We start from the raw sequence: 18,527 nt of genomic DNA on the forward strand, positions 1-18,527 counted from the left end.
AATCTTCTTCTTAACTCCTGCCATCAGATGCCATACCTCAAATTTTGCTTGTTTCTTTCTTTTGTCTGGTCTCACTAGAATGGAAGCTCTGGCCTACAGGTCAGGAATCTGACTACCCCCTGCAGCTGTTAGAGAACAGTGCCCAGAACCAAACCATTGTCTGGAGGTGAACACTAACAACCCACTGAAGGAATGTGTGCAGAAATAAATGAACAAACGAATGAATGAATGAATGAATGAATGAATGAATGAACAGAAGCCTCTAGGTTTTATCAAGGCCAAAGAGGTTACAAGGGGGAATAAACTACATGACTGGTCTCAGATGTGACTCAGGTCCCTACCACCCCGCCTAACCCTAGGCTTTTCTCCCTTTTGCAGAAGCCGGACAAGTTGCACATCCCTCTAAGCCCATGGCTTGACTCCAGGAGCCCCCATTAGAGGTAAGCATCCCCCGCCCACCTTTTAACTGAAGCATGAACAGGAGGGAAAATAATCCCAGAGGGCCCCCTGGGGTGTATGAACCGGGATGCCCACACCCGGATCCCTACCCCATCCCTACAGAGGGAACAGTGCCGGGCGCGACTGGTCTCCTGGCCGACCCGGTTGGCGGCGGCGTCGGGGCTGCGCGCCTTGGCTGGACCCGCATTGCCCCCTAGTGCCGCACAGAGTCAGGGCGCCCGGGCTTCCCCGCCTGATGTCACCGCCGTGCAGTCAGCCCAGAGGCGGCTCATTGAAAGCAGACCCTCCTCGCGATCGCTGGGCGGAGAAGGCACCGCGGTCCGCAGACCCGCCGCGGGCCGGGCACAGCCGGGCACCCCCGGCCCGGCGCCCGCTCCTCCCCGCGCTCCCGCGCCAGCCCGGCCAGGCGCGCCTGACGTGGACCATTAAACTTGGAGCTGCCGCCTCGTCCCCTCTCTCCTCCTCCTCCTCCTCCCTCTGACAGGCGAGCGAGCCGCTGGGTGCAGGCAGGCGACGTGCTGCCGGGCTGGGCTGCCCGGGGGAGATGACTTCTTGCCAGGAAGACGCCTCTGGAAAGAAGACCACGGAGGGAGCAAAGTTTCAGGGCAGCTGAGGAGCCTTGGTCGCAGCCCTTCCGAGCCCAATCTCCTCCCTGGCTATGGAGGGCGGACTCTAAAATGAATCCCGATCTGGACACCGGCCACAACACATCAGCACCTGCCCACTGGGGAGAGTTGAAAGATGCCAACTTCACTGGCCCCAACCAGACCTCGAGCAACTCCACACTGCCCCAGCTGGACGTCACCAGGGCCATCTCTGTGGGCCTGGTGCTGGGCGCCTTCATCCTCTTTGCCATCGTGGGCAACATCTTGGTCATCCTGTCAGTGGCCTGCAATCGGCACCTGCGGACGCCCACCAACTACTTCATTGTCAACCTGGCCATTGCTGACCTGCTGTTGAGTTTCACAGTCCTGCCCTTCTCCGCTACCCTGGAAGTGCTTGGCTACTGGGTGCTGGGACGCATCTTCTGTGACATCTGGGCAGCGGTGGATGTCCTGTGCTGCACGGCCTCCATCCTGAGCCTATGCGCCATCTCCATTGATCGCTACATTGGGGTGCGCTACTCCCTGCAGTACCCCACGCTGGTCACCCGCAGGAAGGCCATCTTGGCACTCCTCAGTGTGTGGGTCTTGTCCACGGTCATCTCCATCGGGCCTCTCCTCGGCTGGAAAGAACCTGCGCCCAATGATGACAAGGAATGCGGGGTCACCGAAGAACCCTTCTACGCCCTCTTTTCCTCTCTGGGCTCCTTCTACATCCCACTAGCGGTCATTCTGGTCATGTACTGCCGGGTCTACATCGTGGCCAAGAGGACCACCAAGAATCTAGAGGCGGGAGTCATGAAGGAGATGTCCAACTCCAAGGAGCTGACCCTGCGGATCCATTCCAAGAACTTTCATGAGGACACCCTCAGCAGTACCAAGGCCAAGGGCCACAACCCCAGGAGTTCCATCGCTGTCAAACTTTTTAAGTTCTCCAGGGAAAAGAAAGCAGCCAAAACCCTGGGCATTGTAGTCGGAATGTTCATCTTGTGTTGGCTCCCCTTCTTCATCGCCCTCCCACTTGGTAAGTTGGGGACTGGCAGAGGGGAGATCAACCTTTTCCTTGGGTTTCCTGATGGTCTCGCCCCAAAGTTTTCGTGTGGGTTTGGTTATTTTTATTCAACCAATGTGTGTTTGGGGATTGGATGATATTGTTTGTTCTGCAAGGGCTTTGCAGATTGGGGAATTGGCAAAGAACCAACTCAGGTGTTGGTGAAAAAAAAGCTAAGGTACTAGGCACTTGAAATAGAAGCACGGGAGGAGAATCTGGGATGTGGAGTGACTCACTCGCTGGCCTCAGTTTAATAATTAAAAAGGACACTGGGCTCCAACATCACACCAGTGTTATTTCGGTAGTAACGATGTGTCTGAGAAGGCAGCGTCACTAACGCAGCATACCAAATAGTTTGTAGTTACTGCAGACGCGGCATTCGGGAAGCAGGGAGGCGGCTCCTACAGAGAGAGGCAGTGTTCATTCAATATTTGCAGGGACCACGTTTCCCAGCCTTGCAGTGGCTGCGGCCTCCCCCCTCCTCCCTCCCTGCTGCCTCTCCTCTTTCTGCACTGTCGTCCTTACCAGATATTACAGCATTTTACAGCCACACAGCTTTCAAGGGCCTTTAAGTTTCTGAAGCTTGGGATTTCAAAGAGAAACACTCTCAGTTTTCACCCCCCCCCAAAATGCTCCCAACTCTGGTGATTTATGAAATGTTCAGAATTTAATTATAGCTGACCCTCACCTTCGGCTATAAGAAGCCAAAACTAAGCAAGATGGAATTCAGTGCCTCCTGCCCCATCTACAAAATGTGTCCATCATTTTTTCTTGGTGGTCCTAGTAAGTAAATTGTTTTAAAAAGGTTGCCCGTTTCCTGTTAGGGCAGAAAAAAAAAAAAAAAAGCCGAGGTCTAGCTAAAATAAACAGAGAGGAGATGCCATGGCATGCTATTCACATGGCTTGGAAAATCCCTGCCCCTTCTCTGGTGCATTGATCTGCTTTGATTTCTTCTCCTATCCCTGATGAGAACTGGAGGAAAATGAATGGAAGGAAGTGCTCAGTGCATGGTACCAGAAGAGGGAACAGCTACTGCATGCTACAGACCTCATACACTAGTCATACCTGCAGGGTCTCAAGGGTGACCAAACCCCTCCAGCAGCTGTGACTCCAGAGTCATGCTGCTTCTGCAAGAAAAAGGTGAATGAAAAGGAAGCCAATGGTTACCAAGAGTTTCCTTTTTTTTTTTAAAAGGAAAAAAATCTATGTAACATACTGTCTCTTTAATCTTTTCTAAGGAAGTCTGGCAGACTGATGCCGTTCCGAAATATTTCTCAATGGTGTTAAATAGAAAGAGCTTGAAATTCTGCCCCAGGAGTGATGACATCCCACTGCAGAGGAGAATGATTCTCCTTCTCAAGGTCTTGGGACCTTTGGCAGGCTTGTTTGCTTAACAGTGGGTTAGCTTGAACTGCATTGGACCATCGCTAAGATCATGGTTCTGTGTAGGTGTGAGTTGGTCTCTTATCAGCCGTATGACCTTGGAGTAATCACTGCGCCTGTGTGAGCCTCAGTTTCTTCATCTACAAAATGGGACTAATTAGTATTTGCTCCAAGGGGTTTGTGTTGATGTAAGGAAAAGACAGAATAGAATCTGAACCTCAGCAAGAATTTAATCCAAGTTAGGTGTCAGTACTCTAAACCAAGCCACAGCCACTCTATTGGAGGTAGCAGTGGGTTTCCCCTGTACACCTTTGCCAATCCAGTACCTGTTACTTCCTTCCAGATCTTCCTACCAGCATACAGAGGCTATGACCAGGATATGTCCAGTAGGACTCAGAAAAGATCACCCGTGCAATCCTTGGCTCTGAGATTCAAGGGGAATGGGAGCTAACAACAAGTTGAAATGGAAATAGTGGTACAGGCTACAGAGTTCTGCTTTGATCTTGGCCATCAGTTAGCTTTGTGACCTTGGACTTGTTGCTGTGCCTCTCCGAGCCTCAGATCTCATGTCTTGAGAACAAGACAGTTGAATGAGACCAAAGGAAAATTTATTGAGTATAACAATCACCTGAGGAACTCCATAGTAACATAGCCCCCTGGGTCCAACCTGCAGATGCTCAGATTCAGTAAATCAGATGGATATAGAATCTATATGTTTAATCAGACCCCCAGGAGATTCTGAAGGAATGTATCACAGCTCAGACTTGGAAAGTCATTGGTCAGAGCATCTTAGTCTCATTTAGAGCCCAGCATCCTCAAGTGCTGCAAGCTTGGACCTTCCCCAGCCACCCAGTGGTGCGAGATGGCATGGCTTCTCTCTGGATCCTATGCTTCAAGTTGCCAAGCCTGCCTTCGGTATCTTCCTTTGCTTTCTACTCATGCCTTTTGAGACTCTGTCCTTCCAGTGTTTGGGGTCCTTAGTGTCCATGCAATAGCAGTGAAAGGTCATCCACTTCCCCTGCCTGTGGTGCCCTCAGAGCTTGTTCTCCTCTCCTGTCAGTAAAAACTCTGATTATCCATGCCAATGATCACCTGGGAACCCTCCAATGTGTTGTCTCTGAGTGGGCCCAATGAGCATCCTTCATCCATGGAACCCAACAGTTGAGGTCATCCATGTAGATGAGCTGTGTGTTTGTAATGGCTGCCGAAAAGTAGTCAAGAACTCAAACAGATGATTGCTTTCTTAATAATTTAAGAACGTTGCAACAAGATGGAGCTGTAGGTTCCTACTTCCTCCAGGTAGGACAACATCCAGTGAGAAGTAGCATGTTGGGCAATAGGAGCATTTTTGGAATCTGAAGAAGGCTCCAAATTCTAAATTTTCCATCAAGGACATTTTCCTCAGAGGAGGCAGAAGCAGATGTGAGGAAGTCTACGCTTGACATGCAGGGAAGTACAGGTAGGAATAATTTCCAGTCCAGCTAGACTTGCAGGTGCCTGGAGGGCATGAGATTTCCATAGCTGTGTTTGTTCTCTCCATAGGAGAGAAGGATTGGGATTCCTTCTAGAAGGAGGGAAAATAGACATGGCCCGACAGGACCCTGCTCTGGGGCCCCATTTGTTTTTCTTCCTCCCTTATTTTTATTTTTGGTAACAGGGCTGGGCCACCTGCAGAGAAGTCTCCTGTGGATCCCTCCCTACCTGCCCTACCCCACTCATTTCTCCCCACCCTTTCCCTGTGGCCTCAGACCAAGTTGCATCGGCGACCAGTGCTCGCTTATTCAGGATCAGGGATGCACTTCATCAAACAAGGACCTCTTTCTTTGGCCCCTGGAATTGGGCCAGGGAGTGACAGAGAATCTGGACTAGAATATAGTAGTATTTCTGTCCCATGGACCATGCATGATGTCCAAAAGAACCTCCAGCTGCTTGGTATGACAATGAAGTCCAACTCCCACCAGAGGAGAGGCAGCCTGGTCAAGGTCTGATGAAGTGGCAGGACTCTTGAGGGGGTGTATGTTTCAGTATGGGATGTGAGGGTGAGTGGCCAGAAGTGCCAGGCAGCCAACCAGCGGCCGGGTCTAGTGGGCTGTTTAGAAAACACTGGAAACTTGCCTTGCTCCAAATCTTTCTTCTGCCTCTTAAAATGCTGAAAGGCACCAGGAAGCCATTATTGAACTAAATGCTCTCCCCTCCAAATAAATGAAGGTCAATTTCAAAGAGACAGTTGTGCTCCATATAGTACTGGAACCGAATAGCAATCCCTCCCCCATTGATTTGTCCCTCTTCTCATTCAAATGAGGGCTGAGGAATTTATGAACTATCAGCACAAGTAAGAATGAGGGTCTCAGACATAACCTAGGACAGAGCTGCCCCACAAGCATCTGTGTGAATCCTCCAGTTCAGCCTTTGAAAGTCCCTCAAGGAAAACAATTTCTTTGAGAACCCAGTGAGGAGGAAAATTTTTTATAAACAGGAAACCTTCCTAGAAGCGGGAGATGTTATTGAGCTAAAATACATTTGGCTATTTATTAAATATTTAACCAAAAACTTGCTAAAGTGCCTACTGTGTCCTTGGTTCTGTACTAGGAGTTGGATTGTTGAACCAAAACTAAGCATGGTCTCTACTTGCTTAGTCAACATATGGCTATTGAATACATTCCTCGTATAGACATCCTACTGGGCTTCCAATGGTATTATCCCATGAACCCTCACAGAGATGCCCTGTCGGGTAACTGCTCCTCTTCATGGATGAATGTACCAAAGCTCCACACAGTTAGAGTCTTACCCAGGGTCACACAGCATGTCAGTGTTAGGACCAAGGACTGAGTCCAGCTCTGTCAGAACAGGCCACCACCTGTCCTACCACACCTGGCCTTTCTGTCCACTGATGACAACCTGCTATCACAGTAAATGTTCTCCGGGAAACTGCAAACCACTGTGTCACCACCCTGTCAGAAGATAGGAGGGACACTGCAATTGTAAAATCCTGCCCACCTCCAAGGGAGGAAAACAAGACCAACTAATGAAGTGTCAGGGAGGACCCTCCATGTCCAAACCTAAAGCTAGCTTTTCTGCAGAGCTCCTGCCATGTGGGTGCTTAAGCATCCACAAGGCTCTTGTCAGTCAGCCAGCCAAGCTGAAGGGGAAAGTGGGAGGGAACTTGCTTTCCTCCTAGGAATGTGGGTCACATCTTCAATCATGCATTCGTTCACTGAGTTAATATGAATTTACCAAATGGGTACTGCATCCGGGAACTTTCTTAGAAAAACTATAGTAAGTAAAATAATAAAGTGTCATAGAACTTACTTCTAGTGAGGTAAACAGGTATTTGAAAAAAACACAAAAAGAAGCACAAATGTATCTGTGAGGAGAGACCAAAATTATTTGAAAGGGATAAGTATATGACGAGGTAACATGGAGGCATTAGACCGAACAGTTTAGAGCAACTACTTCAATAATATCTGTAGAAGAGAGATCCATGCAGCAGGAAGGTCTCCTGGAGCAGGAAATGATGGCAAGCTCCCAGAACTTAGGACAGGAACAAGCATGAGTAAGACCACGGGCATGGGCAGAAGCCCAGCTATGCTGGGACTTTGGGGTCACATTCTGGAATTTAAAGAGATGGTTCCGCGGCTGCTTTTGCACAGGACCACAGTCTGGCTGCCAGTACCCACTCACATGGAGCAGCTCAGAACCACCTGTAACTAAATTTTCATATTTGAGCTTGGGTTTTTTCATTTAGGTGGTTTTGCTTTATTTTTGTTTGTTTGTTTGTTTGTTTGTTTGTTTGTTTGTTTGTTTGTTTGTTGATACAGGATCTCAGGTAGCCCATTCTGGCCAAAACCTGGCTATGTAGCCAAGGATGACCTTGAACTTCTGATCCTCCTGCCTTCACTTCCCGAGCACTGATATTGTACACATGCACCACAGTGCCTATTTATGCACTGCTTGGGGTGGAACTTGGGGCTCTGTGAACATCAGGCAGGCACCAACTAAGCTACATCTCCAGCCCTAGATTTTGGTCTTAACTGTTATCTTTGTTGGCCACTATGGAAAAAGTTGAAGCACACTGAAGAGTCTATCAAAATACTATCCCTAACATGGTGTGGGGCTGGAGAAATGGTTCAGCTGCTGTTCTTGCAGAGGACCACAGTTTGGTTCCCAGCACCCACCCACATGGGACAGTTCAGAACCACCTGTAACTCCAGCCAGGTAATCTGATATGCCCTCTTCTGGCTTCCAAGGACATCTACACTCATATGCACAGATACACACACACACACACACACACACACACACACAAACATGCACCATATACACATAAAGCTTTTAGAAAAGGTCACTCTGGCCAACCTACAGAGTAGACTGGATATGGGACCAGTAAATCTGCTGTGAGAGGAAACAGTGACTTAGGCCATGCAGGTGATGATGGAAATAGCAAGAGGCAGACAGATTTGAGGACTTGGTGTGGGATGGCATAGGAAGGTTAGTGAGAGAAATGTATCCAGAATAGCCCTGATACTGGCAGAGAACCACCTAGGTACCACTTGTTGAGCTGGGGAAGACAGGATTTGGGACTGCCTGAGCCCAGGCAAGGATTTCATCCAAGGTTTTCTCCAGACATCCTCCAGGACTCATAAAACACCACAGTGGGCAGGATCTACTAGGTATTACTATGATTTGAGCAAAGAACATCTAACCTAAGGCCAAAAGCCCCCAGTGAGCATCTAACAGGAGCAGTTTTGACAGCCCAGGCCCTTGGGCCCCACCATAAACTTATTATACCAGAATTTCTTGTGAGACCAAGAACCTTCAGCCCTTACCAAGCTTTCCTGGGTGAATTCTCACGTGTCCATCACAACTTAGTCCTCCCTACACCTAGGCAGCCCTGGATGGATACCCCACTGAAATCCAAGAAAATGTGATCAAGCTTCGATTGCACAGCCAAAAGTATCCTCAGTCCTACCCAGGCCTTTGGTCCAATCCATGGGGAGGGAAGCAGGAGGGATGATGGTGTCTTTGAACTCGAGTTCCCCAAATACAGAAATACAAGGAGCACTGTGGAAGCATCCTCACCACACAGGGCATACTGTGTACAGTTGGGACCCTGCAGGCAAGTCACATCATCCCTGTCTCCCGAGATGAGGACACCAAGTTCAGAGAGGCTCGATCACTTGCCCAAGGTCACACACCTAGTAAATGGTGGAATCTGTCAGACTTGGTGCTCAATAAACATCCATTGTGTTATCCCTATTGTTAGTATACTGCTTCCCCAAAATTTGTCAGAGATCCGATGCCCAAAGTTTCCACTGGCTCATGACAAAATGAGGAAAACATTGTGTTCTTTTAAAAATGAAATGTATTCAATCTAAATGACTGTCCTTTCAAACTGAAGACTACATCCTTTCTATTTTAAGACACCAAAATAGCATTTTAGATGGAACGATGATAATGAATGGTAATAGTTATATGTAGTGTGTGTGTGTGTGTGTGTGTGTGTGTGTGTGTGTGTGTGTGTGTCGTAATGTCCTACTTGATAACATTTAAAAAAAAAAAAGCTGGCAACCATGTCAGTCGCCTTTAAAAATAGTCTGAAATTTGAGTTTCCTAAGGTCTTGAAATCACAGACAATACATAAAGATTAATGGGGGAAAGAAGGAAAAAAAGAAGAGAGAAAGAAAGAAGGGAGGGCTGGAGAAATGAGCCAGCCTCAGCCTTCCAGTGAAACCAAGTAGGATGGGTGGGACAGAGGAGCAGGAGGGAGGGATGGACTGTGCGGAAGGATAGGTCAGGTACATCGGCCAGGAGCCAATGGTGGACACGGACATGTCTGCTGGGTACCGAGGGTCATCAGGGGCCCTATGAAGGCTTTACTTTAGTATGTGTGAAGCTGTAAAAATAATGGATGGCTGCCAGCCTCCATCTGGAAATTGCTTTCTCCCACATCTGTCGGCCTTGTCTGCAGCCCTGACCACCTCAGATATGCTAATGACTCCCATACATTAGACCCTGTCACTTGGTGCTAAGGGTGCTAGCCCACAGCCCCTGACCTGTCCTCTCCTTGGGTTGGTGGAGTGGCCACTGAAATGATCCCTAGTGCACAGTTAGGGATGTGACCTCAGAGGAGATGGGGAGCTTTGCCTAGAAACAGCTGGTGAAGAGCTGACCATCGGTTCAAACCCAAGCCATCAAATGGGCTTGTCATTAAAGAACTCTTGGGTGGAAGTGTATGACAAAACTCAGGAAACCTCTATTCTTAGAAGGAGGCAAGAAAGGGCAGATGGCTCCTGATCACAACCTCAAAAGGATATAAAGAACATAAATGTAATTGTGTCATTCCACTGGCAAGATGAACCAAAACCTCTCCTTTATTGTTGCCACTTTTGGAAGACTTTTCAACTTCACGGTTTATTGCTGCTAATGACAAGCACATTTGATCAGATTTCCATCAAATGAGGGGAAAGAAATATTTAGAAAGCTTTCCCTGGAGCTGTTTCTAGCTTCTTTACATTTGAGACTGGATCCGCCTTCTCCACCAACCTCCAAATGATGCCAACACCACAGGACACTTTTCCATCACAGGTCATCCTATGTCCTTCCCTTGATGTCACAGGCCAGGCAGGCTGGCATTATGGAAGAGAGTATTTCTAGACACTGTGTTCCACAGCGACTGGCTAGTGATGACCTAGCTATGCAGAAAGAAAAGCCTATGAACTACATACACGGAGTGGAGAGAATTGCAATGGAACAGGATGTGGCTTAACTCCACTCACTTCCCCAGATTCTAATGGTCCCTGTAACAACACCTGCCAGGGGAAAGGGAGAGCAGGGAAAGCGATCACTCAGCAGAACAGAATCATGGAAGTAGAGATGGGTCCCTGTTGACATCGGCTAACAGGCCTTACTCTGGAAAACTATGTCATGGCCCTGGACCCCTGAGGTTTCTTCCTGAGCTTTAGAAAATCCATGAAGAAAGGAGCCTGTCGGCTGGGCAGATGGGTCCGTGGATAAAACACATGCTGCACAAACGTGAGGAGCTGAGTTTGGATCCACGGAACCCACAGTAAGTGGGATTCAGTTGCATTCATCTATAATTCAAGACGGCAGAGGAGCAGGGATGCAGCTGGCCAGCTGTGGGTTTCATGGGGGGCAGAGGTTAGTCAAACCCTTGGTAGGAAATTTTCAAATCAAGCATCCCTCGTTTAATTCGCTTGCTCCAGCTCTCTAAGTGAGGGCCTGAGCTAGGGCAGGGATGCACAGTGGGCTTACTGGCCCTAAGTGCTTACAGACCAAGAGAGTGAATGGAAGAAATAGATCTGTTCCAGTAGCAGATGGAGAGAATGCTGTAAACAGTGAAAGCCTACAGATTATAGACGGGACAGAGAAAAGGGTGGGCTGGAAGGAGAAAGAAATCTAGTTGTGTGTTTAGGACCTCGTAGGGCTGGCGTGACTGTTGGGGAGCGGGTCCTCAGCCCATCGTCAGCCTCACCTAGCCTCTGGCAAGGCACAGCATGAGTCAGGCCAGGTACCATAGAATCCAAGTTCCCTGGAAGCCTGTCCTCTTAGGGTGGCCAGCATTCTCAGCCTCACCCACCCACACGATATCTGAGCTCTCCTCCACACACACTGTGCTTCAGAGTGAGCAAGTCAAGCCACATCATTCAGAAACACAGTGTTCTAGCTCAAGCAGACCCTTCTTCAAAGAGCCTCCATTGCACTTTCGAATGGGGTGTCTACCCAGTCTCCCTTCCCCTAAGCTTTCCCTCTGGCCTGGTGGGATGAATTGGGGGGCTTGGCTTAACACTTTGCTGCAAGGCTAATGAGTGTGTTGGAGGCTGAGCCCCAGAAGGAGGTCAGAAGGAGATCAACGGCAGGTGGGGCTCACTGTCACCAGCAAGTGTGGATCACCCTGGGGTTCACAGGAACAGCATAGGGCAGCAGATTCGGGAAAGTATCTGGGTGAGGAGGAAGATCCACCAATGAACAACAAAAATGTAGCAGAATATTGTTTTAAGGTGTGTTGCTTTTGTTTATGTTGCATTTGTTTAACTCTGTGAAGCTGTGTTACTGTGCCTGTCTAAAACACCTGATGGTTTAATGAAGAACTGGCCAATAGTAAGGCAGGAGAAAGGGTAGGTGGGGCTGGCAGGCAGAGAGTATATACAGAAGGAGAAAACTGGGAGGAGAGATCTAAGATCTAGGAGCAGCCAGAGAAGGAGGAGGACTCCAGGGGCTAGCCACCCAGCCACATAGCAAGCCATGGAGTAAGAGTAAGATACAGAAGTAGGAGAACAGGAAAAGCTCAGAAGAAAAGGTAGATGGGATAATTTAAGTAAGGCAAGCTGGCTAGAAACTAAGCCAAGCTAAGGCCGGACATTCATAATTAAGAATAAGTCTCCATGTATAAATCTATTTGGGAGCTGGGTGGCAGGCCCCCCAAAAGAGCAAAAACCAACAAAAACACAAAAGCTTAACATCTCTTCATATATTCAGATCATATGCAGTCCCCTAGCATGAAGAGAAGACAGAGGGCCCTTTCTCGAAAAATCCATTTGCACCCAGCTCTTCAGAATTTACTTGAACACAAGTGTTCTTGGGGGGCGGGGGTGCGTTGTTATACTTCCATGACCAGTTTGGCAATCTAATAAAGCCCCTCCTCAGAGTAAACACATAGAAGAGGCAAGAAGTCAAAGCTTACCAATTATACTAAAATGCAGTTATTATTATGTTGAAAAGCAAATTGATTGTAGAGCGGAAAAGGTGCTTCTTAGCATATTAAATGAACAAGGCCTGGCAGCCAGTCAAATAAGCAAGCACTGTAATTTTGAAGTGGTGATAAGCGGAAATGTTTCATGAGCTCTGCAACAAACGGAGCAGGTTAGTGTAGACCTGACTTCTACTGGCAACAACCCCTGCAGAGTCCTCTGTGGCCCCTGGCCTGCATTTCTGCCGAGCAAAGGCAAGCTGGCAGCCAAATGGTTGGTTTGCTTTGCTTTGCTTTGCTTTGTTGAAATATTTTTCCTTCCCATCCAAATTCATAGACTCCTCAAACCCTAGGCTAAGAACCTCTCCTTAGGAATTCACAAGAATTGGGTATGAGGTTTCTAGACTCTGGTTTACAAAACAAAAACAAAATATATAAATATATGTATGTGTATACATATAAGACATATATATGTACATATATATGTGTGTCTATATGTCATAAACTACTGTCTTAGGACTGCAAGATGTTTAGTCTACGTCATTGAACTTTCTCTTTTGTATGAATACTTTTAGCAATTGGTTTGATAAACTACTTTATGTTTTTAATTTTGATTAAGTCAGAAGAAAAAGAAAAATGGAAGAAAACAAAAACCTGCTTCTTCCAGGGCTAGAGTTCGCATACATCCAGTACACCATCTTTCCAGCAGTAAAATCACTGGTAAATTACTACTGGTATTTAATTTCTGTTATGTTCAGTTTTAGTAAGCAATCAATTTAAGTACAGGAAAATATAATGTGATGTTACAAACAAGTTGGTTAGCTATAGGTCTATTAACCTATCAGGACGTCGGAATGTCCATGATACCTGCACAAGAAAGGCAAGCCTTTGGATAATACACAATCTCATTTTTATTTTAGTTTTTATTACATTTTACTTATTTTGTGTGGTAGGAGGACACATGTGACAGAGAGCAGAGGTTAGAGGACAATGACAGAAGTCAGTCGCTCTTGCCTTCCACCACTTGGGCCACAGGGATGGAACTCAAGCAGTCAGGCTTCCTGGAACCATCTCTACCCACTGACCCATCTTGCCAATCAGCAATCCCACTTTCAAAAGCACTGAATTGGTCTACAGAGAAGGCTCAGTGGGCAAAGTGCTTGCTGAAAAAGTGTGAGAGGCTGAGTTTGGAACCTAAGAACCATGTAGAGCCAGGCTCAGCACCTCCTGCCTGTAATCCCAGGGTTCATGCATCGAGGTGGGAAGTGGAGGCAGAGAAATCATGGACCAGCTAGCCTGGTGTGCACAGTGCTTAACAAGAGACTGTCTCAAACAAGACAGAGGGAGACCATACCAAAGGTTGTTTTCAGACCTACACACACACACACACACACACACACACACACACACACACTCATGCAAAACAAAAGTTAAAACTTTTAGTTTACTCATTTTCAGGGGCCACTTTAATGAGTAGGAATAGACTATTAGCTTTTTCTCCCTTCTTCTGAGTTCACAAATACTCCATTTGTAATTAAAGATATCAGATTAAGAACATTAACAGAATGAAAATTGGTTTTAACAGAGTTATTGTTTGGACTTCCATTCTGTTTAATGAGTTCAGAGGAAAGACTGTCAAAAGAAAAGGTATCTATGCTTGGTCATTTAATCTATGTGCACGAGAGTGTTCACATTACACCTTGTTTGAGACCAGGTCTATCTTATTGTTCACTTTGGTGTAGTCAGGCTATCTGGCCCTCCAGTCTCCCAGGACTCTCCTCTCTCCATCTCCTACCTTGCTGTGGGATCACTGTGATAATAGCTGCCCCACCCAGCTTTGTATGGGTTCTGAGGATTTGAACTCAGATCCTCACACTTGGGCAGCAGACATTAGCTCATAATTTTTACTGTAATTTTACCATATCCTGATCTCTGCTCCTCAGCTGTGGGAACACTTACAAATTCTCCTGGTTCTCCCTGATGTTGCCACAGCCCTGACCACTCTTCCATTCAAAAACACAGCAGGTAGTTTGATTTTTTTTTCCCTTTTGTGTTCTTTTCAAATAAGAATTCTTCCTACTATTCTCAACAGCAAGAAGCCATTCATTCATACAAAATATCATAAATGAAAAAGACAGGAAAGGTAGACTCGCTCATAAAATGTCTCAGCCTTCGGTGATTAATAAGCAATGGGAATTTATTGCTCACAATTCCGGGGGCTGGAGAGTCGAAGGTCAAGACTGTGACAGATTCACACCCAGCCCTCACAGACAGCACCTTCCATGAAGGACGGTACCGGTGAGCTCTCCCAAGCCTCTTGCATGAGGACACTAATCCCAGCCATAAAGGCTCTGTTCCTGTGACCTTCTCTTCCCAGACACCCCTCTCCCAGTGCCACAGACAGGGATTCTTAACATGCAAATACAAGAATACAGATCCAGACTACAGCACCGTCTATAATAACATGCTTGGTATTTTTCTATGGACTGTGTAGGAGAGAGAGAGAGAGAGAGAGAGAGAGAGAGAGAGAGAGAGAGAGAGAGAGAGAGAGAGATTAGATCACCCAGGCTTTTTTCACCACTCATCAAACACAGACTTCTTGCTATACCAATAAATCCTCAATCTTCTCATTTTCTTTCTTTTTGTTTTTCCTATCTTTTCAGTGTGCTTTTGAATTCTATAATAAAAGACACAATAATGTGCCTAGCCAACCCCATTATGTAAGCAGCCCATTTAAATAAGTAGGCAATGGACTCATGAGGCCACCCACTCACAAGGTACAAGTTTACACAAAAAGTATTTCCTCATATTCGGGTCATCCCCTTCCTCCTTGGAGACAACTACTATCACCAGTTCTTGGTATAACTTTTCAGACATATTCTGTGTGTGTGTGTGTGTGTGTGTGTGTGTGTGTGTGTGTGTGTGTGTGTGTGTATGTAGGTGTGTGTGTATATGTAGGTATATTCGTAGACTCCTTTCCATGGAAATAGCATACTATAAATAATATGTCACATCTGCATTCTCATTGTACAATGTATAAGGAAGACCTTTCCACTCCAGTATAAATAGAACAGCCTTGTTCATTTTAAGAGCCGCATAGTATTCCCTTTTCTCCAAATAGAATTCTGTGGAAGGGCATTTAGATACTTATAAAGTGTTTGTTTTTACAAAATCATATTCTTACTTCTCACACATGCTTCTATCTTGGTAAATTTTTATAAGATCAAATCCTTGAAGTGGAAACGGAAATCTTCAGGGATCAGGAGAGGCAGGGGTGAGACCGGATCTCATGTAGCCCAAGCTGACCTTGAACTTGACTAGTGGCTGAGCTTCTTCTGATCCTCCCACCTCTACCTCCTGAGTGCTGAGATTACAGATGTGTGCCACCAAACAGGTTTATGCAGCACTGGGGATGGAGCCTGGGGCTTTGTGTGTGAAGGGCAAGCACTCTACACTCTACCAACTCAGCTGCATCCTGAGCCCAAAACTGCTTTTTAACGGAGAGCTCCTTGCTACTCAGGGCCCAGGAAATTTCAGGTGTCAAAGTAACAAGTTGGCTTCCTCCCTGAGGCTCCCAGATAGCTGAGTACCTCAGATCCTCCCATCTAAGCCAGGTCAGCTTCCCAGAGTTCAAGCAGGACTTGGTGCCGCCCTCTTGGAATGAAGCAGCCATCTGCCAGAGGAAGCAGAAGCCTGGAATATGCATATCACCCAAAAGCTGGGAATAAAAAATAGCCGCCTATGGTGTAAACCAGATTCAATCTTTCACTTGGCAGCCAAGCCCATCATGGTCCACATCGGTGGCTCCAGGCTCCAGAAGTGATATCCCAGTTTTAAAACATGAAGAAATAAAAGAAAGTGCTGACACTGGGCTGGTGCTGTGCCTCAGTTGGTAAAGTGTTTGCCTAGCATACACAGAACCCTGGGTTCCATCCCAGCAACAAATGAACGAAGAGTGGAGGTGCACATCTATAATCCCAATACCAGTGAAGTGGCGGCAGGGGGATCAGATGTTCAAGATCATCCTCAGCTATATAGGGAGTCTGAAGTCAGCCTGGTCTGGAGACTTTGTCACAGAATAAGAAAATGCTGTATCTGTAGCCCCCAGCAGCAAGGGGCTGTTAATAAGAAAAGAATCCTCAGGCATCCAAACCCAGCCCACCCCACTGTGGCGGCCTCAGTGGCTGGGATGCAGTGGACCTCTATATTTAGGCAGGAGGATGATATGCTCTCCACTTTGTTTCAGTATTCAAGCTGCCCCTGAAGCGCTCCGCCTCACATGCTGGGCACTCACTCAAACACCACTCTGCACCTTGTAAGGGGGCTTTTTATCAAGTGGATGAGTTCTGGCCAGGCAAGGGTTGTAACTCAATCTTGACCTTGAACTGCTGATCTGGAAAGAGAGGCAGGGTTATTTTCAGACTGTACTAAATCTGGGGCTGTTGGGACCAGCCGCTAGATAGACGGAGAAGAGGTAAACTTTGACACACTTCCACAAGACCAGGATTTCAAGGGGGCTGTGCAGAAGCAAGACCTCAGCCAATGGAGTCTCAGAACCAGACTGGGAAGACCTTCCTGTCATCTGTCACCATTGCTGCCCTGACACTCCTTATCTTGGTGGAGGGGGCAGTGCCCCGCTCCTCAGAGACATCTTCATATGTTCTTCAGGGCTCCTGGCTTCCTAGAGTACGAGAAGGAATAGAGATGCTAAAGTCAAACAAATCCAGGTTTTTGGTTTTTGGTTGGTTGGTTTAGTTTTTTGAGACAGGGTTTCTCTGTGTAGCTTTGCGCCTTTCCTGGAACTCACTTTGTAGCCCAGGCTGACCTCGAACTCACAGAGATCCACCAGGCTCTGCCTCCCAAATGCTGGGATTAAAGGTGTGTGCCACGGCCACCAGGCACAAATCCAGGTCTTTAGTCCTGGCTCCACCCATCTCACTGAGAGCCTTAATTCATTCATCTGTTAAAGGGGACTGAATCTTCCACCTTGTAGAAGTGTAGTGAGGAATTGGTAAGAAATACACAGGAAGGATTCAGTCAGGTCGCAAACACTAGAGAGTAGTCCATAGGCCTCAGTTACTAACACATGAAAACGAATTCAGCCTTGACCTAAGAACGATGATAACAACCTATCCATATTGTCATGATCAGTTCATTGTCATGAACTCTAAGAAAGGAATACATTTTTGAACAACAATAAAACAGTGGTGTTTCAAGCTTGTAATCCCAGCACTAGAGGTTCGACAAGGAAAAGTACCAAGTTCAAACCCTAGGACCTACATCGTGGAAAGAGAGGACCTACTACTGGAAGTTGCCCTCCGATTTCAACATGTGCCTTTTGGCACATACACATGCGTGCATGCACACACACACACACACACACACACACACACAATTAACTCATTAATTTTTAAAAGAAAAACAAAACTCATAATGCCATAAGTTAGTCTAATCTGTCTGAAATACTTCACACTTATTCTCTCACTGGATGATCAGCCAGGGGATCCTTCTCAGTAAAGAATGGCAGAAATCCAGCACTGTTTCTTCTACGTACCTAAGGTTTATTCTATTTGGTAAATCAAAGAAGAAGCCTTGCCTAAACACATCAAATTGCAGGCTAATAGAGTAACTGGAAGCTTTTCCTCAACGCCTGTCTGCTTCTGACTCTCTGTGCAAGAGGAATTGTATCATCACTTTTAGCCTCAGAATTGGTTCATTGAAACCACAAGTATTCCTCCAACCCAAATGAGCCCAGGGTCTGGCATGGTCATATGTAAGTAAATAAGGCATCTTAATTAAGTCAACTTCTTGGCTCCTGCTCTCAGGGCCTGACTTCCAGTGGCTCGGGGAGCCCAAGCAGTGAGGTAGAAAATGGGGAGGAGGGAAGAATGGACCCAGCTCCTCTAATTCACCCCAGGCGTAGTGGGACTTAGAATATTCTGCCTGTGACTGTCCTGGGAATACCAGCTCTGAGCCATCTCCCCTGAGATTCAACAACATCACCACTAACATGTTCCAGTGGTGGATACTGAGGCCCACCCCAGAGTAACTGAGTCAGGAAAGCAGGTACAGTCAAGGATATCTGGGTTCCGCCCTCTGGGCTATGCAGATACTGGCTGGAGTTCAAGAATCAGTGGAGGAATGAGGTAGGAGCACGCTCCCTGAATCAGTTCCTGTTCACACTAATCCAACACAGTTCAGAAGCTGAGGGACCACGTTCTTGGTGTTACAGCTGACACATACCCCTTTACTGTCACAGCAAGAATATTAAGTTCTTCGGGAGGAGAGGAAACCATTGTTTAGCATTAAAACAGTGCTCCCAGAG

At 46.9% G+C, this 18,527-nt stretch overlaps 1 protein-coding gene and 1 pseudogene across 1 annotated transcript in view; both read left to right on the plus strand.

Moving 5' to 3' along the window:
• Positions 1–816: 816 nt before the first annotated feature.
• The window catches only part of Adra1b (adrenoceptor alpha 1B), a 58,673-nt gene continuing 40,962 nt past the window's right edge, over positions 817–18,527 (plus strand). The window contains exon 1 of the mRNA XM_052756350.1: positions 817–2,085. Within this exon, the coding sequence (XP_052612310.1) occupies positions 1,137–2,085 (949 nt within the window). The 5' untranslated portion in view covers positions 817–1,136. The remainder of the gene's footprint in view (positions 2,086–18,527) is intronic.
• Positions 16,745–18,527, plus strand: part of LOC128121443 (mth938 domain-containing protein-like) — an 8,001-nt pseudogene continuing 6,218 nt past the window's right edge.

Source organism: Peromyscus californicus, unplaced genomic scaffold, assembly GCF_007827085.1.
Source record: "Peromyscus californicus insignis strain IS unplaced genomic scaffold, ASM782708v3 Scaffold_3__1_contigs__length_106647218, whole genome shotgun sequence".
Taxonomy (NCBI): Eukaryota; Metazoa; Chordata; class Mammalia; order Rodentia; family Cricetidae; genus Peromyscus; species Peromyscus californicus.